The sequence below is a fragment of the Scyliorhinus torazame genome, chromosome 11 (genome assembly GCF_047496885.1).
Source record: "Scyliorhinus torazame isolate Kashiwa2021f chromosome 11, sScyTor2.1, whole genome shotgun sequence".
Classification (NCBI taxonomy): domain Eukaryota; kingdom Metazoa; phylum Chordata; class Chondrichthyes; order Carcharhiniformes; family Scyliorhinidae; genus Scyliorhinus; species Scyliorhinus torazame.
The window spans coordinates 246,517,197-246,544,007 of record NC_092717.1 but is presented as its reverse complement, the minus strand read 5'-3'; the positions used below and the strand labels follow the sequence as shown (position 1 = coordinate 246,544,007).

Genomic DNA, 26,811 nt, shown 5'->3' with positions numbered 1-26,811 from the left:
GGAGAGGGCGGAGGGGAGAGTGCTGGGGGAGAGGGCTGAGGGGAGAGGGCGGAGGGGAGAGGGCTGAGGGGAAAGGGCTGAGGGGAGAGTGCTGGGGGAGAGGGCAGAGGGGAGAGGGCGGAGGGGACAGGGCTGAGGGGAGAGGGCAGAGGGGAGAGGGCGGAGGGGACAGGGCTGAGGGGAGAGGGCAGAGGGGAGAGGGCGGAGGGGAGAGGGCGGAGGGGACAGGGCTGAGGGGAGAGGGCAGAGGGGAGAGGGCGGAGGGGACAGGGCTGAGGGGAGAGGGCGGAGGGGACAGGGCTGAGGGGAGAGTGCTGAGGGGAGAGGGCGGAGGGGACAGGGCTGAGGGGAGAGTGCTGTGGGGAGAGGGCTGAGGGGAGAGTGCTGAGGGGAGAGGGCGGAGGGGGAGGGCTGAGGGGAGAGGGCGGAGGGGGAGGGCTGAGGGGAGAGTGCTGGGGGAGAGGGCGGAGGGGAGAGGGCGGAGGGGACAGGGCTGAGGGGAGAGGGCAGAGGGGAGAGGGCGGAGGGGACAGGGCTGAGGGGAGAGGGCAGAGGGGAGAGGGCGGAGGGGACAGGGCTGAGGGGAGAGGGCGGAGGGGACAGGGCTGAGGGGAGAGTGCTGAGGGGAGAGGGCGGAGGGGACAGGGCTGAGGGGAGAGTGCTGAGGGGAGAGGGCGGAGGGGGAGGGCTGAGGGGAGAGTGCTGAGGGGAGAGGGCGGAGGGGGAGGGCTGAGGGGAGAGGGCGGAGGGGGAGGGCTGAGGGGAGAGTGCTGGGGGAGAGGGCTGAGGGGAGAGGGCGGAGGGGGAGGGCTGAGGGGAGAGGGCGGAGGGGGAGGGCTGAGGGGAGAGGGCGGAGGGGGAGGGCTGAGGGGAGAGGGCGGAGGGGGAGGGCTGAGGGGAGAGTGCTGAGGGGACAGGGCTGAGGGGAGAGGGCTGAGGGGAGAGGGCTGAGGGGACAGGGCTGAGGGGAGAGGGCGGAGGGGAGAGGGCGGAGGGGACAGGGCTGAGGGGAGAGGGCAGAGGGGAGAGGGCGGAGGGGACAGGGCTGAGGGGAGAGGGCGGAGGGGACAGTGCTGAGGGGAGAGTGCTGAGGGGAGAGGGCGGAGGGGACAGGGCTGAGGGGAGAGTGCTGTGGGGAGAGGGCTGAGGGGAGAGTGCTGAGGGGAGAGGGCTGAGGGGACAGGGCTGAGAGGACAGGGCTGAGGGGAGAGGGCGGAGGGGGAGGGCTGAGGGGACAGGGCGGAGGGGAGAGGGCGGAGGGGAGAGGGCGGAGGGGAGAGGGCGGAGGGGAGAGGGCTGAGGGGAAAGGGCTGAGGGGAGAGTGCTGGGGGAGAGGGCAGAGGGGAGAGGGCGGAGGGGACAGGGCTGAGGGGAGAGGGCTGAGGGGAGAGGGCTGAGGGGAGAGGGCAGAGGGGAGAGGGCGGAGGGGACAGGGCTGAGGGGAGAGGGCAGAGGGGAGAGGGCGGAGGGGACAGGGCTGAGGGGAGAGGGCAGAGGGGAGAGGGCGGAGGGGAGAGGGCGGAGGGGACAGGGCTGAGGGGAGAGGGCAGAGGGAGAGGGCGGAGGGGACAGGGCTGAGGGGAGAGGGCGGAGGGGACAGGGCTGAGGGGAGAGTGCTGAGGGGAGAGGGCGGAGGGGACAGGGCTGAGGGGAGAGTGCTGTGGGGAGAGGGCTGAGGGGAGAGTGCTGAGGGGAGAGGGCGGAGGGGGAGGGCTGAGGGGAGAGGGCGGAGGGGGAGGGCTGAGGGGAGAGTGCTGGGGGAGAGGGCGGAGGGGAGAGGGCGGAGGGGACAGGGCTGAGGGGAGAGGGCAGAGGGGAGAGGGCGGAGGGGACAGGGCTGAGGGGAGAGGGCAGAGGGGAGAGGGCGGAGGGGACAGGGCTGAGGGGAGAGGGCGGAGGGGACAGGGCTGAGGGGAGAGTGCTGAGGGGAGAGGGCGGAGGGGACAGGGCTGAGGGGAGAGTGCTGAGGGGAGAGGGCGGAGGGGGAGGGCTGAGGGGAGAGTGCTGAGGGGAGAGGGCGGAGGGGGAGGGCTGAGGGGAGAGGGCGGAGGGGGAGGGCTGAGGGGAGAGTGCTGGGGGAGAGGGCTGAGGGGAGAGGGCGGAGGGGGAGGGCTGAGGGGAGAGGGCGGAGGGGGAGGGCTGAGGGGAGAGGGCGGAGGGGGAGGGCTGAGGGGAGCGGGCGGAGGGGACAGGGCTGAGGGGAGAGGGCGGAGGGGACAGGGCTGAGGGGAGAGTGCTGAGGGGAGAGGGCTGAGGGGAGAGGGCGGAGGGGAGAGTGCTGGGGGAGAGGGCTGAGGGGAGAGTGCTGAGGGGAGAGGGCTGAGGGGACAGGGCTGAGAGGACAGGGCTGAGGGGAGAGGGCGGAGGGGGAGGGCTGAGGGGACAGGGCGGAGGGGAGAGGGCGGAGGGGAGAGGGCGGAGGGGAGAGGGCGGAGGGGAGAGGGCGGAGGGGACAGGGCGGAGGGGGGAGTGCTGAGGGGACAGGGCGGAGGGGAGAGGGCGGAGGGGACAGGGCGGAGGGGACAGGGCGGAGGGGACAGGGCTGAGGGGAGAGGGCGGAGGGGAGAGTGCTGAGGGGAGAGGGCGGAGGGGGAGGGCTGAGGGGAGAGGGCGGAGGGGGAATGCTGAGGCGAGAGGGCAGAGGGGAGAGGGCGGAGGGGACAGGGCTGAGGGGAGAGGGCAGAGGGGAGAGGGCGGAGGGGACAGGGCTGAGGGGAGAGGGCAGAGGGGAGAGGGCGGAGGGGACAGGGCTGAGGGGAGAGGGCGGAGGGGACAGGGCTGAGGGGAGAGGGCGGAGGGAACAGGGCTGAGGGGAGAGTGCTGAGGGGAGAGGGCTGAGGGGAGAGGGCGGAGGGGAGAGTGCTGGGGGAGAGGGCTGAGGGGAGAGGGCGGAGGGGAGAGGGCTGAGGGGAAAGGGCTGAGGGGAGAGTGCTGGGGGAGAGGGCAGAGGGGAGAGGGCGGAGGGGACAGGGCTGAGGGGAGAGGGCTGAGGGGAGAGGGCTGAGGGGAGAGGGCAGAGGGGAGAGGGCGGAGGGGACAGGGCTGAGGGGAGAGGGCAGAGGGGAGAGGGCGGAGGGGACAGGGCTGAGGGGAGAGGGCAGAGGGGAGAGGGCGGAGGGGAGAGGGCGGAGGGGACAGGGCTGAGGGGAGAGGGCAGAGGGGAGAGGGCGGAGGGGACAGGGCTGAGGGGAGAGGGCGGAGGGGACAGGGCTGAGGGGAGAGTGCTGAGGGGAGAGGGCGGAGGGGACAGGGCTGAGGGGAGAGTGCTGTGGGGAGAGGGCTGAGGGGAGAGTGCTGAGGGGAGAGGGCGGAGGGGGAGGGCTGAGGGGAGAGGGCGGAGGGGGAGGGCTGAGGGGAGAGTGCTGGGGGAGAGGGCGGAGGGGAGAGGGCGGAGGGGACAGGGCTGAGGGGAGAGGGCAGAGGGGAGAGGGCGGAGGGGACAGGGCTGAGGGGAGAGGGCAGAGGGGAGAGGGCGGAGGGGACAGGGCTGAGGGGAGAGGGCGGAGGGGACAGGGCTGAGGGGAGAGTGCTGAGGGGAGAGGGCGGAGGGGACAGGGCTGAGGGGAGAGTGCTGAGGGGAGAGGGCGGAGGGGGAGGGCTGAGGGGAGAGTGCTGAGGGGAGAGGGCGGAGGGGGAGGGCTGAGGGGAGAGGGCGGAGGGGGAGGGCTGAGGGGAGAGTGCTGGGGGAGAGGGCTGAGGGGAGAGGGCGGAGGGGGAGGGCTGAGGGGAGAGGGCGGAGGGGGAGGGCTGAGGGGAGAGGGCGGAGGGGGAGGGCTGAGGGGAGAGGGCGGAGGGGGAGGGCTGAGGGGAGAGTGCTGAGGGGACAGGGCTGAGGGGAGAGGGCTGAGGGGAGAGGGCTGAGGGGACAGGGCTGAGGGGAGAGGGCGGAGGGGGAATGCTGAGGGGAGAGGGCGGAGGGGAGAGGGCTGAGGGGAGAGGGCGGAGGGGACAGGGCGGAGGGGGAATGCTGAGGGGAGAGGGCTGAGGGGGAGTGCTGAGGGGAGAGGGCGGAGGGGAGAGGGCGGAGGGGAGAGGGCGGAGGGGACAGGGCTGAGGGGAGAGGGCTGAGGGGAGAGGGCTGAGGGGAGAGGGCTGAGGGGAGAGTGCTGAGGGGAGAGGGCGGAGGGGGATGGCTGAGGGGAGAGGGCGGAGGGGCAGTGCTGAGGGGAGAGGGCGGAGGGGGAGGGCTGAGGGGAGAGGGCGGAGGGGAGAGGGCTGAGGGGAGAGGGCGGAGGGGGAGGGCTGAGGGGAGAGTGCTGAGGGGAGAGGGCGGAGGGGGAGGGCTGAGGGGAGAGGGCGGAGGGGGAGTGCTGAGGGGAGAGGGCTGAGGGGAGAGGGCGGAGGGGGAGTGCTGAGGGGAGAGGGCGGAGGGGGAGGGCTGAGGGGAGAGGGCGGAGGGGAGAGGGCTTTTCAGTAGGTCGTTGAGCTTTTTGCGACACTGCTCGCCAGTCCTGGGTGTCACCGCGATGACACTGACGGCCGTGCCCACCTCCCTCCACAAACGCCGGGTCACGTTGGCTGGGACCCTCTGGCCGGGTCCAGGGTACAGACGACCCGCCTCCTCCTCTTATCGAGGGCGTCCAGGGGCGTCTCCAGGTCGTGGTCGGTGAACCGGGGCGCTGCTCAGCGTCACTATGTTGCTCCATCGGCGGACTGTGCGCTCGACGACGCGGCGCTGCGCGATTGCGTGGCACCACGTCTCCTAAGCTGCTCTGAGGCCGTGCCCCCGCGCCTCCCGCTGCGCCCCTGCTAGCCCCCTTGTACGGTGCAGAATGGAGTCCCGGAACGGGCGCCGACCGCAGAGTGAATCATTCCCGTTTTGACACCGGCCCCAATACTCTGCCGTCGGAGCAGAGAATCCCGCCCAATATACCTGCCACAGAGCGGAGTGCGGGGGTTCAGCAGGATGATTCCTGGGATGGCAGGATTGGCATACGAGGAGAGATTAGGCCAACTGGGCCCGTATTCACTGGAGTTTCTGACATTCTGACAGGGCTGGACAGGCTGGATTCAGGGATGATGCTCCCTCTGGCTGGGCGGGGGGGGGGGGGGGGCGTCCAGAACAATGGGTAACAGTCTCAGAATATGGGGAAGGACATTAAGGACTGAGATCAGGAAACATTTTAACCAAAAATTCTTAGAAAAGTACCCAAAGTCTTTTGTCCTTGGCCACCCAATAGTTACAGTCACTCAGGTTGTAAATGTAAACACAATTATTGTTTATTTATAACAAGAACTATAATGAAATATGCAGCAAATACACTGATTAACTAATATCTGTTTCCTAATTCCCTACTTTAACTTGACCCCCCTCCTGATCGCCATCGTCTAAACAAATACATAAGATAGAAAAACACTGAGGGGAAGAGAGTTGTAAAAAGTCATAAGTAAAAGAAAAAAATTGTCTTTGATTCAGATGGTGTTTTTTAGCACCGTTCGCCTCTTCAAACCTTGCTTTCAGTTCGTGGTTTTATTGTAGGTTCATTCAGGTCACTGTAGTTTCAGAAATACGGCAGACACAGCCTTTCTGGAGAGAGAGAAGGTCCTTGTCTTTGTTTTGCAGCCTGTAATGGGGTTCCTGCAGCCCCAGGAATACAGCCTTTCTGGAGAAAACATGGATCAGTGAGATGGAACCTTCTCCTTGTGCTGCCTGGAGACAAACTGAAATTCCTTGGGACTCTGAAAACCATTCCACAGGGGTAGGATCCAACCACCACCTGTTACCGGACAGAGTACGGCCATTTGGGCCAATTCATTGGCCACCAGCCAATCAATCAGACCAAGTCCCACCCCAATCTCTCTCTCTCTGATGCCGACAAGTCTGAAGTTCCTCCTGTTCAATCTAGCAGAGTGTTCTCTCTGTAACTTCTGCTGCTTGACTCAAAGATACATTTCAATTAATCAGCCATGAATCAAAAATAATAACGGCAAATAAAGAAAGGGGAAATAAGGTAATTAACAGGAAGGACCCTCACATTGCCAAGAGGAGGTAGAGTCTGCAAAGTGGTATAGACAGGTTAAGTGAGTGGGCAAACATTTGGCAGATGACGGATAATGTGGGCCAGTGTGAACTTCTTAACTTTGGCAGGAAGGTTAGGAAAACAGTGAACTATTTAAATACAGAAAGTTGCCAAGCCCAGTGTTACGGAGGGATTTAGGTGTCTCTGACTCACAAAGTTAGAATACAGGTACAGCAAGTGATTCGAAAGGTAAATGGAATGTTGTCATTTAATACAAGAGGAATGGAATATAAAAGTAGGGAAGTTTCACTGGAGCTGTGCGAGTTCTTGGTGAGGCCACATCAGCAATACTGAGTATAGTTTTGGTCTCCTTATTTGCAAAAAGATAGAATTGCTTTCGAAGCAGTTCAGAGAAGGTTTACTGGACTCATTCCTGTGAAGACAGATTGAACAGGTTGTGCCTATACCCGTTTAAAACAATGAAATGAAATGAAAATCGCTTATTATCACAAGTAGGCTTCAAATGAAGTTACTGTGAAAAGCCCCTAGTCGCCACATTCCGGCGCCTGTTCGGGGAGGCTGGCACGGGAATTGAACCGTGCTGCTGGCCTGCCTTGGCCTGCTTTTAAAGCCAGCGATTTAGCCCAGTGTGCTAAACAGCCCCAAAACAATGAGAGGTGATTTATTCAAACGCATATTGGGAGGGGTTCTCCCTCCCGTCAATTAGCTTTCCGACACGGCGTGCCCTCGTTGGTAGCGGGATTCTCCGTTCCCGCAGCCGGCCAATGGGGTTTCCCCAATGTAGCCACCCAATGCCGTCGGGAAACCCGCGGGCGCGTGTGCGCTGCCGGCAAAGCGGAGGATCCCGCTGACGGAGAATCCTGCAGACGGCCTTGAGAGAACTTGATGGGATGGTCGCTGGAGAGCGGATCCTCTTGTGGGAAGACTACAACTAGGAGACACAGTTTAAAAGTCAGAAGTCTACCTTTTAAAAAGCACAGGCGAGGGGCATTTCCTTCTCTCTGAGGGTCATTATTCTGTGGCATTCTCTCCCCCAGAGAGCAGTGGAGGCTGGGACACTGAATATAGTCAACGCTAAGTTAGGTAGATTTTTGAAAGACAAGGGAGTTGAGGGTTATGGGGGGAGTGCTTCCAGAAAAGCACTGTGACCATAACCAGGGCAGCCATGGTAAAATTAAATGGCAGAGCAGGCTCGAAGGAGCAAATACTCATGCTCCTAAATTCTATGTTCACATGAAGGAAATCTGCCTCCATTTCCACCCCTGTAGCCTCTAATTGGCCACTCGCCTCCACCAAAATAACAAGGACTTCCCATCGAGGTTGGGCCGGGTTCTTGACTTGGATACAAACCCTCTGCGAAAATCCAGCCCCCGCTGTATAGAATGAAATACTTACTGCGTAATGATCTATGAGGGCTGTGCAATGACTTGTAGAAGCAGCAAGGATTTTGCAGGCCACCTCCATGAGGTGGACTGTACCTGAGCAGGAAAACATCAGGCACATTGTTCATGTTCTTGCCCTGGGGTTGCCAACTCTCCAGAATTGCCCTGGAGTCTCCAGGAATTGATGACCAATATACAGGTCATTGTTTGAGATAAAACCCGGGAAAATAATATCTGGATGAGTCGGAGGGGGGGGAACCAATAGATGGATCGAGGTAGGAGGTCATGTGATGAGACCTCAAGAAATATGCCCAGAGTTGACAACCCCCAAACCCCACCTTAAGCACGGATTTTAAACTTGTGAATGTACAGTATGCGTGTTACAATAAATATAGATTTGGGCACAGACCCAGTTTAGTGTAAAGTAATAAATAGTGGGCCAAAATGTGCCCATTATTTTAGAGTGTTACTATGCAGACAACAAGCTGGCCTATGAAATATGTTTCAACTTTCATATGTTCCCTCTAACTTTCCTATTCAGCAGGATTCCTGCCAGTGCCTGGCAAATGTCGAGGGGTCTAAATGTGATCAATGTAAGCCACTCTATTGGAAACTGGATGAGAAAAATCCTGATGGCTGCATTGGTAAGTAATTCATGCCTTTCTTACCCAGGTTAAAATATCTGACCATGTGGTGGACCTGCTCACAGTATGTTCACGAGCTCCGCATGTGTGAGATATTTAGCAACACATATATCTGATATAATTCAATATTTAAGAATGTATATCAGTAATTTTAAATTCATTAATGTGGAATATTCCTTATTGACACTTACAACAAACCTAAAATAAATCTATTATTTTCAAACTCATCTATACATAACTGTTAAAAATAGTTAGTGCTACAGATTAGCTAGGAACTAAATGGAAAAGCAGAATCTCGAATGATCATTACCTGACCCACGTGCAAATTGGCATAACGTAAATAAAATCAGAGAGATGAATGTGTCTCTCTAAGCCGTGTGGGGGGGAAGTAGGTTCCAGTCTGTGGCTCACTGACATCAGTACTGGGGAAATTGGGCGCTGTACTGTTGGGATGCTGGGACCTGCTGGGACCAATCTTATTGTGAGCCACATTTACCCGCATTATATTGCATTTGCCAAGTATTTGCCCGCTCAGCCAGCCTGTCCAAGTCACCCTGCAGCCTCTTTGCATCCTCTTCACAGCGCACACTGCCACCCATAAGACCATGAGACCATAAGACATAGGAGCGGAAGTAAGGCCATTCGGCCCATCGAGCCTCTTTTCCAAAGCTTAGTGTCGTCTGCAAATTTGGAGATAATGCATGCAATTCCTTCGTCCAAATCATTAATTATATTGTGAATAGCTGGGGTCCCAGCATTAAACCCTGCGGTACCCCACTAATCATCCCTGCCACTCTGAAAAGGACCCATTTATTCCCATTCTCTGCTTCCTGTCTGCCAACCAGTTCTCTATTCACATCAATACATTACCCCCAATTACATGAGCTTTAATTTTGCTCACTAATCTCTTGTGCGGGTGGGGGGGGGGGGGGCACTAAATACATGGAAATATATTAAAATGAAGTTCACACCCTTTATTTTCATCTATTTTGTTTCAAATGCTTTCTTTCGGGTTTCCCGATTCTCGCGATTTTCTGCCTCATCGCCGAATGTGTGCTCAAGATTCTGCGAATCTCAGAGTAAATCAGAAGATAAAGCTGGAGGTTACAAAATTAATAAAAGGACAAAAGCAAAGCTTCTGTATCTGAATGCACATAGCATTTGAAACAAAACTGACAAACTGATGGCACAAAAATAAATAAATCAATACATTTTGATACCCATTACATGGGTGCAGGATGACTTGGAATGGACCTGAATATTGAAGGGTGCATGACTTTTTGGAAGGACAGGAAGCTCAAGCTCGGAAAATGTGGAGGTACGGCCTTCTTAATTAATGATGGTATCAGCATATTAGAGAGGGATGACCCAAGTTCAGGAAACCAGGATGTAGGAGCGGCCTGGATAGAGACGAGAAACGATAAAGGCAGGAAGTCACTTGGAGGAGTGGTGTATAGGCCCCCTGACGGTAACCGCACAGTAGGGCAGAGTATAAAGCAAAAGATAATGGGAGCTGGTCAGAAAGGTTCGACGATAATCACGGGGGATTTTAATCTAAATACAGACTGAAACAGATCAGATGGGCAAAGGTAGCCGAGATGAGGAATTGATAGAATGTTTTCCGGGTAGTTTCTTAGAACACAGCAGTACAGCAAAGAATGACTAAAGGATTAATAAGGAGGGCAAATTAGAGTACGTGATAAAGCCAGCTAAAGATATAAAGACAGATAGTAAGAGTTTCATAGATATAAAGAAAGAGTTAAGAGACTGAGCATTGGCCCAACAGAAAGTGAGTCTGAGAAAGTAAGTCTGGAAAATAAAGAGGTGACAGATGATTTGAGCAGATATTTTGCACCGGTCTTTACTATCGAGGATACAATATCGCAGTAATAGGTGTAAATTAGGAAATGGAAGGGAGGGAGGAACTCAGGAAAAATACCAGCACCCGAAGTGGTACTGAGTAAATTGTTGGAGCTACGGGCTGAGTTCCTGAGTCCTGGATCTTAAAAGACGTGTCTGGTGAGAATTGTACGAGATTCCTCAGATTCGGGGATTAACAAATGTAACTCCTTTATTCAAAAAAGGAGGGAGACAGAAATCAGGAAACTACAGCCAGTCAGGGTAATACCTGTCACAGCGTAAACATTAGAAGCTATTATTAAAGACATTATACCAGGGCACTTTGGAAAATTCAAGGCATCAGGTACAGGAGATTTATTCGAGTGGTATCATGGATGAGGGACTGCAATTATGTACAGAGACTGGGGAAACTTTGTTGTTCCCTTTGGAATAGTGAGGATTAAATGGAGGCACTCACAAATCACGAATGGTTTTGATAGAGTTAATAAAGCGAAACTGTTTCCACTGGCAGGAATATAAGTAACCAGAAGGTATAGGTTGAAGGCTTTTGCCAAAACAACCAGAAGGGGGATGAGGAGTAAGCACTTTTACACAGCGAGTTGTTATTATCAAATCCTAGAATCGCTACAGCACAGAATGTGGTCATTTGATTCACCAAAGCAGCAATTACTGCCACTCACCCGTCCTCTCCCCACATTCCTACACATTCCTCCTTTTCAGAGATTTGAAACATTTAGAAGATGCAGCAAGATTTACAGCACAGGAGGAGCCACTCTGCACATCCTGTCTGCACTGGCTACCATTTGAGCCACCCAGCACTTGTTCCATAGCTCTGGAGGTTATGGGACTTCAACTGCACCTTTGAAATGAGTTGGGAGTTTCTGTCTCTCCTATCCTTTCAGGCAGTGACCTCGGACATGCTGCTTGAAAGACTGGTGGAAACAGATTCAATAGTAACTTCCAAAAGAGAATTGGATTAATTCTTGGAGACAAATACAGATTATGGGGAAAGAATGGGTGAGTGGGATGAATTGGAAAGCTCTTTCAGGGAACTGCCAGAGGCACAATAGGCTAAGTGGTCACTTTCTGTGCTTAATCATTCTGTGAAGGGCTTCTTTTTGCATCAATATGCTGCTGTCATTTCTAACTGGGCAGGAAAGAAATCTGAAATAAACTCAATCCAGATTCTTTTATTTTCCATTTTACAGAATGTCGATGTAGCGTGATTGGTACAATTAGTGGGATTGGAGAATGCACTCAGGTGAGCAGACAGAAGAAATCGCAGGGTTAGCAAGAGCATGATCAGGAGCAGGCTTTGCACAGGGAGATTTTGCTTTGGTTTTTAATTTGTGACCTTCATGTTTTAGGACGATGGCCAATGTTACTGTAAATCTAATGTATGTGCTGAGCTCTGTGATGTGTGTGGAGAAGGACACTATGCCTTGGAAGAGAGGAACTATTTTGGTTGTCGAGGTAAGTCAAAACATTAACAGTAAAGACTGGTTGAGTCTAAATATTTCAGTTTGTGATATATTAGATGTGATGCTTGGTCATAATCATCCTCAAACTACTGGGAAATCCAGATTAACCAAGAAATCCCACTGAAAACTCACCATAAGAATATAGGAAATAGGAGCCAGAGTAGTCCACATTGGTCCTTGAGCCTGCTCCACGATTCAACAAGACCATGAAATGAAAAATTGCTTATTGTCACAAGTAGGCTTCAATGAAGTTACCGTGAAAAGCCCCTAGTCGCCACATTCCGCCGCCTGTTCGGGGAGACTGGTACGGGAATTGAACCGTGCTGCTGGCCTGCCTTGGTCTGCTTTAAAAGCCAGTGATTTAGCCCAGTGTGCTAAACCAGCCCATAGTTGATGTTCTTTAACAATCCACCTTTCCACCATATCCCACAATTCCCTGAGTATCCCATTTTAGCCTTGAATATACTCCATGACTGAGCGTCCATAGCCCTCTGGGGTAGAAAATGGCAATGATTCACATCATTAATTCTATTGGGCTAAATGCAGACAAATGGGGTTAGCTTGGATGGGCTTTTTGGTTGGCATAGACTAGTTTGGGCCGAAGGGCCTGTCTCCATGCTGTAGGTTCTATGATTCTAAGAAGATCTTTTGAGATGAAAAAGAACAGGATTCCAGGACTGAATGCAAGAAGCATTGCTTAAAATAATGACAGGGTGGTATTCAATCCCATGTATGCCAAACTCAATAGGTTGGAATTGCTGGAGACGCGACCAGTTTCCGTCACAAGACTAATCTCTCATCGACAAAGCTTGTCAGGAGCGTAATGAAACACTGACTATTCACCCTGATGAGGGCAGCTACAATAATTCTAATGACCTGTCTAGGACAGAGCATGTTGTTTGTTTGGAGACCCTAGCATTGGACTCCATATCCACCAGTACCACCAACCTGTGCAATGACACTGCAAAGGACATTATCTACAGGAGCCATTGGAAAAATGAAATGAAAATTGCTTATTGTCACAAGTAGGCTTCAAATGAAGTTACTGTGAAAAGCCCCTAGTCGCCACATTCCAGCACCTGTTCGGGGAGGCTGGTACAGGAATTGAACCGTGCTGCTGGCCTGCCTTGGTCTGCTTTCAAAGCCAGCAACTTAGCCCTGTGCTAAACAGCCCCTTTGGAGCAATTCACCAAGTTTAGTTCAAATCACCTTCTTCGCTTGTTAGCTAGACCACTAAAAGTGATAGTGTAATGGGATCACCACCCCTTCCACATTTCCTTCCAGTTCTTCATACCATCCAGACTTAGACCATATCGCTTGCTGTTCCTTCATTGTCATGTCGTCAATATCCTAGAATTCCCTTCCTAACAGCATACCTGCACCTCGAGGACTGTGGCAGTTCAAGGAGAAGGCCTGTCATCACTTCTAAAGGGTGGCTGAGATGTAAATTAATCTTTTCTTTGCCAATATAAGTGCAAACTACCGCAGAAGCTGGAAATCAGAAATGAAAACAGAAAATGCTCAGCATGTCTGGCAGCATCTGTGGAGAGAAACCGAGTTAATGTTTCAGGTCATGACTCATCATCCAGGCTCTTGCCAATGTTAGCCGTGGCTCTGTTGGTTGCACTCTTTCCTCTGAGTCAGAAGGTCATGGGTTCAGATCCCACTCAAGAGAGTTGAGTTTCAGGTCTGGGCTGCCATGCGCGGTGCGGTATTTAGGGAGTGTTGCACTGTTGGCGGTGCTGTCTTTTGGATGAGATATTAAACTGAAGCTCCACCTACCCTCTTAGATTGATGTAAAAAAGATGCAGACACGGTATTTTGAAAAATAATGAGGAAATAATTGGAGCCAACATTTAGTCCTCAACCAGCGTCACTAAAATACAGAATATCTGGGGCGAAATTCTCCGGAAACGGCGCGATGTCCGCCGACTGGCGCCCAAAACGGCGCAAATCAGTCGGGCATCGCGCCGCCCCTTGCATCTTTGGGGGCCGAGCCCCAACCTTTAGGGGGCTAGGCCCGTGCCGGACGAAATTCCACCCCGCCAGCTGGCGGAAAAGGCCTTTGGTGCCCCGCCAGCTGGCGCGGGAATGACATCTCCGGGCGGCGCATGCGCGGGAGCGTCAGCGGCCGCTCACGGCATTCCCGCGCATGCGCAGTGGAGGGAGTCTCTTCCGCCTCCGCCATGGTGGAGACCGTGGCGAAGGCGGAAGGAAAAGAGTGCCCCCACGGCACAGGCCACCCCCCCCCCCCAGGACCCTGGAGCCTACCCGCGCTGCCTTGTCCCGCCGGTAAGGTAGGTGGTTTAATCTACGCCGGCGGGACAGGCATTTTAGCGGCGGGACTTGCGCCCATCCGGGCCGGAGAATCACGGGGGGGGGGGCCTGCCAACCGGCGCGGCGCGATTCCCGCCCCCGCCAAATATCCGGTGGTGGAGAATTCGGCAACCGGCGGAGGCGGGATTCACGCCAGCCCCCGGCAATTCTCCGACCCGGCGGGGGGTCGGAGAATCTCGCCCCTGATCTCATTGCTGTTTGTAGAGGTTTACTGTGTGGGGAATGAACACGTTTTTAAGCAAGTGCTGTTAAATCGCTGACCTCAGATCATCACCCAGAAATAATGGGGTGAATTCTCTGCCGGCGGGACTCTCCGTTCAGCCGGCAGTGCACCCACGCTCGCAGGTATCTCGGCAGCGTGGGGTGCCCACAATGGGAAATCCCTTTAGCTGGCAGCGTGAATGGAGGATCCCGTAGTCAGCGATGGTGCACCGCCGAGGATCATATGGCTGGGCAGGCGGAGAATTCACCCCAATAACTCTGCTTCTCTCTCTCTGGATGCTGCCTCACCTGCTGAACCTTCCCAGCATTTTCTGTTTCTATTTCAAATTTCCAGCATCCACAGTATTTTGCTTGGTTTTTGTGAATTTGGATTATGCTATTTGAAGTTGCTCAAAATGATGAATTCTTATTCATTCCTCTTATTCTACTGACAGGCTGCCAGTGTGACATTGGAGGTTCGACTAATCTAACGTGCAATCTGTCGTCGGGGACCTGCCAGTGTAGACCGAATGTAGAGGGGCGCATTTGCAACCAGTAAGACCCCAATGCATTCTTTTCTGCCCTCAATATGCACTATATTTGTGGGGGATTTGTTCTGATGCTAGACCCCCAAGGTTTTGGTGAGAACCAGGTAGTGCCCAATAATGGTTTATTTAAAGTAGGCGACGTTTGGGATTCAAGATTCTTGCTCAGTGAATGGAGCCGCAAGATTTCCCGGGGTTTTGATCAAACAAAGGTAAAATGTACTCGACAAGGTCAGAAAGAGAAAACAATTTACAAAATCTATCTTATGCTCTAATGTTCAGGGTTAATGTGAGGTACATGTGAATTAACACACAAACTGCGGTTGAATACGCCACTCTAAACGATAAATGGCAAATGCGACCAAGACAGAGTCCACAGATTTTCCAACAACCCAACCAGGTGTCAGAAACACTGTGACTCAGCCATTCTCACTGACATTTGTCTCTCTTACGGGGAATTCCAGTTTTCACCTTCGAGAATCTATCCTGGGCATCCTTCCTGAACGTTGCTCCAAATTGGATGGCACCAATTTCAGCTCACCGCACATGGTTCAGGCAAGTCTCCCAAGATTCCATTCCCCTGGATCCCGAACGTGCACACAAGCACCAACTCGCTGGCACAACATCAGCTCTTTGGCCATGCCGTGTAGAATACTCCTGCTTCAAAGAGGTACCTTTGCCCCAGCGGCCCACAACACAAAATCACCAACCTCCGGCATCACAAACCTTATTGAGTTCTTTGAGAAGGTGACCAAGCAGGTGGATGAGGGTAAAGCAGTTGATGTGGTGTATATGGATTTCAGTAAAGCGTTTGATAAGGTTCCCCACGGTAGGCTATTGCAGAAAATACGGAGGCATGGGATTCAGGGTGATTTAGCAGTTTGGATCAGAAATTGGCTAGTTGGAAGAAGACAAAGGGTGGCGGTTGATGGGAAATGTTCAGCCTGGAGTCCAGTTACTAGTGGTGCACCACAAGGATCTGTTTTGGGGCCGTTGCTGTTTGTCATTTTTATAAATGACCTGGAGGAGGGCGTAGAAGGATGGGTGAGTAAATTTGCAGATGACACTAAAGTCGGTGGAGTTGTGGACAGTGCGGAAGGATGTTACATGTTACAGAGGGACATAGATAAGCTGCAAAGCTGGGCTGAGAGGTGGCAAATGGAGTTAATGCAGAAAAGTGTGAGGTGATTCATTTTGGAAGGAATAACAGGAAGACAGAGTACTGGGCTAATGGTAAGATTCTTGGTAGTGTGGATGAGCAGAGAGATCTTGGTGCCCATGTACATAGATCCCTGAAAGTTGCCACCCAGGTTGAGAGGGTTGTTAAGAATGCGTACGGTGTGTTAGCTTTTATTGGTAGAGGGATTGAGTTTCAGAGCCATGAGGTCATGTTGCAGCTGTACAAAACTCTGGTGCAGCCGTATTTGGAGTATTGCGTGCAATTCTGGTCGCCGCATTATAGGAAGGATGTGGAAGCATTGGAAAGGGTGCAGAGGAGATTTACCAGAATGTTGCCTGGTATGGGGGGAAGATCTTATGAGGGAAGGCTGAGGGACTTGAGGCTGTTTTCATTAGAGAGAAGGAGGTTAAGAGGTGACTTAATTGAGGCATGCAAGATGATCAGAGGATTGGATAGGGTGGACAGTGAGAGCCTTTTTCCTCGGATGGTGATGGCTAGCACAAGGGGACATAGCTTTAAATTGAGGGGAGATAGATATAGGACAGATGTCAGAGAAAGGTTCTTTACTCAGAGAGTAGTAAGGGCGTGGAATGCCCTGACTGCAACAGTAGTGGACTCGCCAACACTAAGGGCATTCAAATGGTCATTGGATAGACATATGGATGATAAGGGAATAGTGTAGATGGGCTTTAGAGTGGTTTCACAGGTCGGCGCAACATCGAGGGCCGAAGGGCCTGTACTGCGCTGTAATGTTCTATGTTCCGGCTGCCACCTTGTATCCTCAGGGTTTCTCCTGAGCTCCCTACGATTACCAGGGCTTTTACGAGTCTGTTGACCACAGCCCTTTTCCTGTTTAGAACATAAAATTTACAGCGCAGAAGGAGGCCATTCGGCCCACTGAGTCTGCAGCGGCTCTTGGAAAGAGCACCCTACTTAGGCCCACGCCACCACCCAATCCCAGTGACCCCACTTAACCTTTCTTTGGACACTAAGGGCAATTTATCATGGCCAATCCACCTAACCTGCACATCTTTGGACTGTGGGAGGAAACTGGAGCACCCGGAGGAAACCCACGCACACACGGGGAGATCGTGCAGACTCCGCACAGACAGTGACCCATCTCAGGAATCGAACCTGGGACCCTGGAGCTGTGAAGCAACTGTGCTAACCACTGTGCTACCATGCTGCCCACTTTGGAGGCTGTTGCGCTGCTCCTCTCTTTTCTACATCTTCCTGAGTCTTTCTTTTGGGGCCTCTCCCTTTTGGGCCTTTCCCTGTCCCCTGCCTGGGACATCAGTCTTCCATAACACTCCGGTCCCAGTCTGTGTATGTGTAAAAGCTCCATGGTCCATCGGGAATTGACATTCCTGACCTCTGCTCCCAACAAGGTAAGCATAGTTTTCTTAACAGGATGGTCCACCTTCACTTTGTTATTTCACCTCTGTGAGACTCAACTCCCATTGCTGATAGAAGTAAGGAAGAGTTTTACAAAGAATATAACAGACCCTTAAGACTAAAGCTTCTGCAGGGCATTTTCCAAGTGCACAAAGTTGGTTCTGCACCTTACCTAACCAATGGTACACCAGTCATCAGCTTCCCAAATTCATCTTAATTGCTTGGTTTATCTCAGACAGAAACAGCTGTGTTTACTCAAACGTCTCACCTCTTGAGCGTGGGAATAAAATTGCTATTTTAATATTATAGCTGAAAGACTAATTAAACAGTTGTATCAGTAAAGACACTCTCTCCTGTGTTTAGAACAGCTGTGGCCAACAGTGATACACTCTGTACAAGTGAGCAGAGAAATCAAGGAGGAATCTTTGATCACATGTGCCAGGAAAAACAAGACCGTTTTTTCATCATTTAATCCCAGGGGAAGAGACTCATGACATAAATCTCAGCAAATAGAAAGTTGGGCCATTTAGAAAGCAAATACGATCAGTGAGACAGAGGGTGCCATTTAACGGAAATGAAACAGTGTCGAACGTGTTTAGCCAGATGTTTCCTGCCTCTCGCTGCATGAAGAAAGACCCCGCTATCTAATGGGACTCTTTCATTTCGAGGCCTCAAGTGGGGAACATGCCACCCAGGCCACACTCAGTCCTATTTCCTGCACTGAGGAGCTCTGCAACCCCGGACTCCCCCCAATGCCCTAACTCACCTACAAGGAGGTAATCGAACCCCACCATGCTCCACCTAATAAGGACAGGGGTTAATGCCACCCAGGCACTATCAGTCTGGCACTTGGCAGTGCCAGAGTGCTCAGGTGGCACTGCCAGGGAGCCCGGCTGGCATCAGGGGAGCCAGGGTACCACCCTGCCCATAGCCCGGCCACTCAGGGCCCCCAATCCCCTGGGAGAACCCCTCCCCCCAGGGCTGGTACATCTTGTCCCCCTTTGTGGAGACCAGTGCTAACCGGTACTTGCTCGGTGCCTCCGAGGTGCAGGGGTTACATCCCACGCCTTGGTTAACTCCGAGTGCTTATCAAACTGCTGCTTACTGCAGTACTTTAATGTGCAGATTAGTCAGCTCTGGTACATCGCGACATCTTGCAAGATCCCGCTAGATCTCGCGAGACGTGACAAGCCAGGGAAATCTCGCGAGAGGCCTCCCGTGACATTTACTGGCTGCATTGCGCCCCAAGCGGGCGCAGTGGGGTAGTTAGATTGGGCCCAGAGAGCAGGAATTTCTCCATGTTGTTTACGCCGCTTACAAGGCGGTCTTGTAACATCTCGGGTAGGGATGATCCGGAGTCACAATTCCACTAGTTTGTGTAATCCTGTCAGAAACTCAGTTACAGACACCCCCAGGGTTCTCTCAGCCGAATTTACTCGGTATCCTTGAACAATGACCGACGGCTTGAGGCCGTAGTGGGTTGTCACGAATGCCGCCAATTCGTCAAATGTCTTGGAGTCTGGTGTTGCAGGGTAGGTTAGGCTCTCAATGATGCTGTGGCAGTGGGGGCTCCGCAGGTGATCAAAAGAATCACCTTCAGGCGATCTCCCAGTAATAGCATTTGCCACGATGAAATAGAGCATTCGCTCCTCGTGCTGAGCCAAGTCTTCCACAGCTGCATCAGACGCGTCCACTCTGCTGAAGAGCGGCATTTTTGACACAGTGAAAGCCTTGCTCCTTTGCATTGATAAGCAGCTGTAGTCTGTGGCCAGCAGCGTCGTCTGTAGTTCCATTTTATCCTCATCGCCAATATTGTAGTCAATGAGAAGTCCCAAAAAGGTGAGTCAAAAATAGTTTATTTCCTGCTCACAGCTCAGAAATACAGCAACTAAGCAACAGTCCAAGTCCCAGCTGGGACCATCCTGAGATGCTGACTCCCTCCTGGGCCTGCTTTTATCTTGGGGAATTAACGGGCCCGTTGTTGGGCCTCCATCCCTCAGCGGGGAGCTCGTACTCCATGAGCCCTAAGGGGAGATCAATCAGGTTGTCCCCGTGGGACCCGTGAGGGTTTAACATCCAACAAAAGATTATCAAGGAATTTGGAACAAAGACAGGTACATAGAGTTGAGATATAGATCAACCACAATCAAACTGAGTGGCTGAAAAGGATTGAGAGACTAAATGACCTCCTCCTGTTCCAAAGTTCTTAGTAGTCCAGGTGGTAAGAATAAGTGGTTTAAGGAGGATGCTGATTAACTTTCATCACAAGTGGAGGAAAATGCCTAATTAGCTGCACTTGCGGGAAACAGTCCAATTAATTTAAATTTGATGTTTTAAAAGTTTCACCAGAAGAAAGGCGTTGACAACCACTCTTAAGTGTGTGTTTATTAATCTCAGAAACATTACAGCATTTCTTTGATGTGCATTTTAAATGAAATGAAAATTGCTTATTGTCACAAGTAGGCTTCAAATGAAGTTACTGTGAAAAGCCCCTAGTCGCCACATTCCGGCACCTGTTCAGGGAGGCTGGTACGGGAATTGAACCGTGCTGCTGGCCTGCCTTGGTCTGCTTTCAAAGCCAGCGATTTAGCCCCGTGTGCTAAACTAGTGCTAAAGGGAAAAAAACAGGATTTTATTATTGTAGCGGGACCATCTCCTCTCTCAGGTGGCCATTTAAGATCCCAAGTCATGATTGAAAAAGAGCAAGAGCAAGAGAGTTCTCTATAGTCTCCTGGCTAATATTTATTCCCATTAATTGGAGCACTATCACATTGCGGTCTGTGGGATCTTGCTGTATACATTGATATCTGTATTTTCTGTTTGACAACAGTGACCACACATCATTTAGTTATAAAGTACTAGGGCCCAGTTTAGCTCAGTTGGCTGGACAGCTGGTTCATGATGCAGAGCAAAGCCAGGGTTCAATTCCCCGAACTGGCTGAGGTTATTCATGAAAGTCCCACCTTCTCAACCTTGCCCTTGTCTGAGGTTTGGTGATCCTCAGGTTAAACCGTCACCAGTCAGCTCTCCCCCCTCAAAGGGAAAAGCAGCCTATGGTGATCGGGGACTATGGCGACTTTGCCTTTATTTTAAGAAATCCTGATCTTATGGTAAATGCATGTTCTTCATGGAGAAATACGACTGAATAAATTATAACTTTTGCACGCTGATATTTGCACTGAGATTAAAGTATCTAACCTGTATTTGAAGGCCTCGGAGCAACCACTATTTTGCAGACCTTCACCATTTAAAGTATGAGATTGAAGACGGCACCACGCCCAATGGAAGGGCTGTTCGTTTCGGATTTGATCCACAGGAGTTCCCGCACTTCAGCTGGAGAGGCTATACACAAATGTCAACAGTGCAAGTATGTGATCAAAGATTCTGGTCAAATGGGTTTAACCCTCTCAGGTCCACTGGAAAGAGCTTCAGAATCAATTTTACACAGTCTACATTTGCACAGTGCAAACAGTTTGCCCATTTAAAGAGATTAAAGAGCATTCAGTTTGAAAACATTTATTGTGAGAATATGTTCCTTTAATGAATAAAACATCTTGCAATAGTTAGATGACAATTAGACTAAGTAAAACTATGTACTAAAAATGTTCGAAATGGGAGGGAGTTTAGAGATATCTTTTAAAGATCCTGCCTAGGATGTGCTTGATGGTAAGATTATTGGGTTTTATTTCCATCACAGTAGCAAAATTCCATTTTTTAGGAATGCAACTGGCCCAGTCATACAGTCTTGCAGATATGCAAAATTGAGCTAATGACATCCCATAATTGACAATTATAAATCTGATCACAATGTGACTCCCCATACATTTACCCTGTTTGGGATCATAAAGCGGATTAGTTGCTCTTTAATGTCAGGTAAGCACAGATATTGTGCACTCTTCTCCAGGCAGTTTTTTAAAAAAAAATTTATACAGACCAGGATTGTTTGGACAGTATTGTTTCCAGCCGGTAGGGAACGCATGCAGATTGATTTCAGCAGCCCCGGAGCTGATGCTGCGAGGAGTGTTCATTTGCTGTAGCCAGGATTTCACCCCTCACTCAGGAAGAAGCCCTGCCTCAGAGAAATGCTAGCAACGCTGGTGACAGCGATGGCCAGGCCTGGAGTAGCCAGATTCTAAAGCCCAGAGTCCAGGGCCAGGTGGTCCCCGAGAGGGGAGGGAGGCCTGGTTGGGGATGGGGGAATGTTGGTGGTGGTTAGCAGGTAGAAGAAGGGTAGAGGTCTCGATATGCCAGGGTGGGAGAGAGTGAGCACTTGTAGGGAGCAGCCCTTGAGGGGAACCACATCTTATATGGGTTGGGGTGTCCTCGAGGGAGGCACCCCTCTTTCCCTGCCAGAGACACAAGCAGGGTGATCTGTGATCCTCCAGGCTCCCCCTCCCCCCCACCACCATTACTCCCGCCAGCCTCAAAGGTGAGGCAGAGTGGGATTGGCCACTTTTAGACCGCAGTTAGGGAGAGGATGAGCAGGCCCCTCTGGGCTTTGCCTGGCCTAAGAAAATTGTGGCTGGGTTTGGACTCTTTCTGTTGACCTTTCTTGCAAGGAGCATGAAAAGTAGTGGTCTTGCTACAACTGCACAGTCTGGTGGTGAGACCACACTTAGAGCTCTGAGTATTTAAGGAAGGTTGTATTTGCATTGGAGGCAGTTCAAAGAAGTTCACAAGATTGATTTCTGAGATGAAAGAGTTGACTTATGAAAAAAGATTAAGCAGGTTGGATCTATACTCGCTAGAGTTTATCATGGAATTTTTTAATTTGCAGTGCAGAAGGAGGCCATTCGGCCCATTGAGTCTGCACATGCTCTTCCCTACTTAAGCCCGTGCCCCCCACCCTATCCCCGTAACCCAGTAACCCCACCTCACCTTTCTGGACACTAAGGGGCAATTTATCATGGCCAATCCACCTAACCAACACATCCTTGGACTGTGGGAGGAAACCGGAGCACACGGAGGAAACCCACGCACACACGGGGAGAACATGCACAGACAGTGACCCAAGCTGGGAATCGAACCTGGGACCCTGAAACGATGAAGCAACTGTGCTAACCACTGTGCTAATAGCATGAGAGGTGATTATATTGAGCCTGAAGGAGGTTGGCAGATTAAATGCTGAGAAAATGTCTCCCCACATGTCAGAATCGGGATCTGGGCCATTGTTTCAGAATACGGAGCTGCCCATTTAAGACAGAAATGAAAGGAAATGTCTTCTTTATGTTCATAAACCTTTGAAATTCTCTATCCCAGAGAGCTGTGGAGGCCGAGTTATTGGATATATTCAAAGCCGAGGTAGATTTTTGAACGAGGTATAAGGAACAAGAGGAAAATGTATTGGAGGCCAAGATCAGACCAGCCGTGATTTTATGGATGACAGTGCAGGCTTGAGGTGGGGGAGGGCACATGGTCTCCTCCTGTTCCTTTTGTTCCGATGCAACTTCCATATATGTTTGTTTTTCAGGAAAGTGCTTTTCCAATTCAAGTTAGTGTCCTAGTTCTAAGTTGTCACTCGGAGGAAATTATTCCTGGAGTTACTCTACAAGCAGATATGTTCAGGGTGGATTTCCATGGGAGTTCTCCCAAGTCCTAAATGCCATTTTCCCAAGGTTTTCATGGCTTGTCCTCCAAAAATAAGACGGGCAAGCATTAGGACCGAGGGCCAGGAGAAGGTCACTCAGTGCCTGTAGCTTGTTTCATTATATAGCTCATGGTTAATCTGTATCTTCACTCCATCTACCCACCTTCGATCCATGACTTTTAATACCCTTAACTAACAAATATCTATAAATCTTGGTTTCTAAATTTTACAATTGATTCCTAACCTCAGCTGCTTTTTGGGGGCGACTGTTCTAAATTTCCAATACCCTCGTGTGCAGAGGTGCTTCCTGACATCACCCCAGCATGGAGTTTAGTACCAGCAGGAACTCTTTGAGATATGTTGTAAAAGATATTCTTGTGGAGTCTGACTGGGAATCTCGCTATAACCATTATTTTTTTTATTATTATTACTTTATCAGAGTTACAAAGCCAGAGCTCAGAGTGTGGGTCAGGGGCAAACCCCCAATCCAGCTCCTTGCCTGCTCCAAAAGCCAATTCAAATTGAATCCAATTCATGGTCCCCACAAGAGAGACCCAGATCCAGGCATGACACCTGACCTCACGCTCATCTTAGCCAAAAGGCCGAGAAGCAATAGCTATAACCATTGTAAGTAAGGTATCTTTGCAGGTACATTATGAGAATTCAACTTTCCACACTATAAAGAGCTCGGTAATTTAAAGTTGTAAATTATCTTATCATTAAAGGGGAGTAATCTTATGTAATATTCTAATTTAGGTATTGAATTAAGCTTGCTATGTGTCTTTTTTTTCCCAAACATCTCTGCTGCTAACTTGCTACAGTTTGGGGTTACCAGTGCAAACAACACCATTGCTTGCTTTATGGCGTGCAAGTGCTACTTAGTGTGATTCTTCTGCTATGGTGCAGTTTGGGTTTTCCTTTATGCTCCTTTGACTGCTTTTTTCTTCCCAGCCAGAGGTGGTCATGTCTATCACTGTGACTTCTCCTAATCTGTTTCGCATAATCTTCCGGTACAAGAACCGTACCCCAAAGCCTGTTAGAGGAAGGATCTCAATCACTGAGGAAGTAAATGTTGATTCTTGCTGTAACTGTAAGTGGCTTTCTTTTCTGCACCTAGTTTGTCCACCATCTTTGCAAAATCTTAACATACAAACTTACTACCCTTGTTTATCTATATGAGGTGATTCCCTTTGACTTTGAAGGATCTCCCTCCAACTGGCTGGCCTTCATTCTGCATGTGCTCCCTAGCACTGCTGCTAACCCTGCTTCCAGATCACCCTACCAGTCATCTGTTAATTAACTTCACTTTTACAGAATAACGTGAGGGTAACAGTGCATGTGGAGAATAGAAACCTCAATATGTTTCGCATCGCCTTCAGATATATTAACCCCGGATTCACTACGGTGTACGGCCATGTAGCAGTTTATCGAGCACAACCAAGCACAGGTAAGGCTGAGCAGTATAGATGGTCCAAAAACTTAACCAGCCTGAACTAATTGTCCTTTTACGGTAAGTAATAAAATTATTTTTAAAAGCCTTTTGGATTTTGCCTAATACAGCGAGTGCTGCATTTGCATGGGTAACATATGGGGTTGCCAATTTTGTATTCCTGGAGGGTTTTTTACACAACATCCCGCTTTCACTACCCCGTCCACTCCCCATGCTCCTACTATGGGTTGCCCAATGCACCATCCACATGGTGCATCACCTACTCAATGCCAACTGGGAAGAGGACACGCTCATCATTACTTGATTGGGTGATTCTTGGCTGGTTAAGTGTTTTTTTTTCCTCCCATCTCCAATATTTTTGTAACTAAAAGACAAAAGTGCCCATAGAGCTTTCATGAAGTGATTCAAGCTCTCCCTCAGCCTCTCTGCCTTGGTCTCTTTGGCACTCAGCTTCACCTGGTCTCACTTCACAGTCTAAACGGCGTGACGGTACACCCTTTTATTTATTCTTGGCGACTCCAGGACTATCCAGAAGGTTGGCAACCTGAGTAACATAATGAACCATGGTAACTTCAGCCTGTGTCTTCGAGTAGCTGCAGTTGTATTTGACCGTTAACTGTGCGTGCATCTTCCACCGTTAGCTAACAAACCTGACTGGTTCGGAATTTCCTCGCGAGCAGCAAAATGTACAATGATGTTTGCCGACCGAAACTGCTGCCTAAAGTTTTTATGGAACTCTCTATGTTGCAACATTCAATCCTGTGGGAAAACCAATGTAAATTCTGCAGTATTATCTCGCATTCTAATTCCTGTTTTCTAATTGGCTGGGTCAGAAATTTAAATTATTGGTTGTTTGATGTCATGTCCCAATAAAATGGATTAAAACATGTGTGCTAACATTTTTTACACTTGTAAAAACGTTTTTTTTTAATAAATTAATTAATCGGACATCACTGACAAGAACAGCAAGTATTACCATTCCTAATTGTATAACCAGGTAATTATAGCAAGTTTCCTTCCTTAAAGGATGTCAGTAAACCTGACAGCGTTTTATCACAGTCCGATGTCTTCTCGGGCACCATGAAACTATATTTTAATGTACATTTTTATTCAATTAATTGAATTTAAATTCCCCAAATAACCATGGTGAGATTTAAACTTATATCTCTGAATTAAGACCATAAGACATAGGAGCAGAATTAGGCCACTCGGCCCATCGAGTCTGCTCCGCCATTCAATCATGGCTAATATTTTTCTCATCCCCATTCTCCTGCCTTCTTCCCAAAACCCCTGATCGCCTGATTAATCAGGAACCTATCTATCTCTGTCTTAAACACATTCAGTGATTTGGCCTCCACAGCCTTCTGCGGCAGAGTTCCACAGATTCACCACCCTCTGGCTGAAGAAATTCCTCCTCATCTCTGTTTTGAAGGATCGTCCTTTCAGTCTGAGATTGTGCCCTCTGGTTAGTCCAGGGTCTCTGGATTGCTAAAAGCAAAATTACTGTGGATGCTGTAATGTGAAACAAAAACAGAAAATGCTCGACAATCACAACAGGTCTGACAGCATCTGTGGAGATAGAAGGAAGCTAACGTTTCGAGTCTGGATGACTCTTTGTCAACGATAGAGAAAACTGGAAATAGAGTCAGATTTATACTGTTGTCAGGGGAGGGTGGGTGGCGTGGAGCGGTGGGGCCAGCAATTGGTGGAGAGTGATAAAGATGTCGTCAACAAAAATATAAAAGGAATGTAATTATCTCCCCCACTCCCAAGGTAGTGTCCTCTTTCAGAGGGTTGGTATAGACTAGATGGGCCAAAAGGCCTTCTTCTGCACTGTAGTGATTCTATGATTCTTCTAAAAAGGGGGTTCAGGGGCAGAGGGTCCTGGGGGTTCACATACATACATCTTTAAAGATGGTAGGGCAAGTTGATAAAGCTGTTAACAAAGCATGTGGGATCCTTGTCTTTATTAATGAGTTTTCATCATTGACTCGGGAATCACAAGGTCTGATTGAACACCAATGTAAATGCTATTAAGTGTTGGGAGAGTTGGAGCTGCCGCCTCCTGATGCAGGCCCATCGTGGGGCCAGAGGCAGGTGAATGTCGTAACTGGCAAGTTAGAGGATGAACCTCTGTTCATTTGGACATCGGCCCAGTTCTATGAATGACTGTTAGGCTCCTGGGCCTTCATCCCTCACTTAGGTATCCTCCCATGCCTCCCCCTGACCCCCCATGCCACTCTATTCCTCTACACCCAGTATCCATTATGGACAGAACCCAGGAGCCCTATAATAACACAGGGAAATCTTTCAAATGCTCATGACATTTTAAAAAATCATCTATTCAAACTCCAGTTGAAAAATATTGCCCCTCTTAGAAACTCATAAAACTGTCAAATAAATATGCCTTTGAATTTCACCTTGAAAAACACAATCTCCTCTCAAATGCTCATTAATCAGTCAAAATAAACAAAAAGCTCCTTCTAAGGCCTGCAAAACATTTGCTCCTGTAATCGAGCAAAGAATACAGCCCGTTCCCCAGTTGTTTCAAAAATCCCAGCTGAGTTAATTCGATAAAGTGAATTTAGGGTTTGGAACTCAGCCATGAATTCATAATGGGGTTACATTGGCAACTAATTAAACAAATCCTACAGACCTCAATACAATAGAGCCTTTGAAGTTGTCTAACTACATGGCTAACCATCTATTCCTTTTCTTTTCAAAGTTTCACCAAGATGGAATTGAAATTCAAAAAAGTCTGGCATCTA

General features: G+C 50.5%; 1 protein-coding gene across 3 annotated transcripts in view; it reads left to right on the top strand.

Annotated features, from left to right (window-relative positions):
- Window positions 1-26,811, top strand: part of lama3 (laminin, alpha 3) — an 858,151-nt gene that overhangs the window by 522,231 nt on the left and 309,109 nt on the right. The window contains exons 17-22 of one of the 3 annotated variants that reach the window (XM_072468523.1): window positions 7,908-8,007; window positions 11,076-11,128; window positions 11,235-11,340; window positions 14,342-14,441; window positions 20,217-20,373; window positions 23,545-23,683. In XM_072468523.1, the coding sequence (XP_072324624.1) occupies window positions 7,908-8,007; window positions 11,076-11,128; window positions 11,235-11,340; window positions 14,342-14,441; window positions 20,217-20,373; window positions 23,545-23,683 (655 nt within the window). Of the gene's footprint in view, window positions 1-7,904; window positions 8,008-11,075; window positions 11,129-11,234; window positions 11,341-14,341; window positions 14,442-20,216; window positions 20,374-23,544; window positions 23,684-23,907; window positions 24,041-26,811 lie in introns of all 3 variants that reach the window. The other 2 variants (XM_072468524.1, XM_072468522.1) reach the window with 2 other exon arrangements.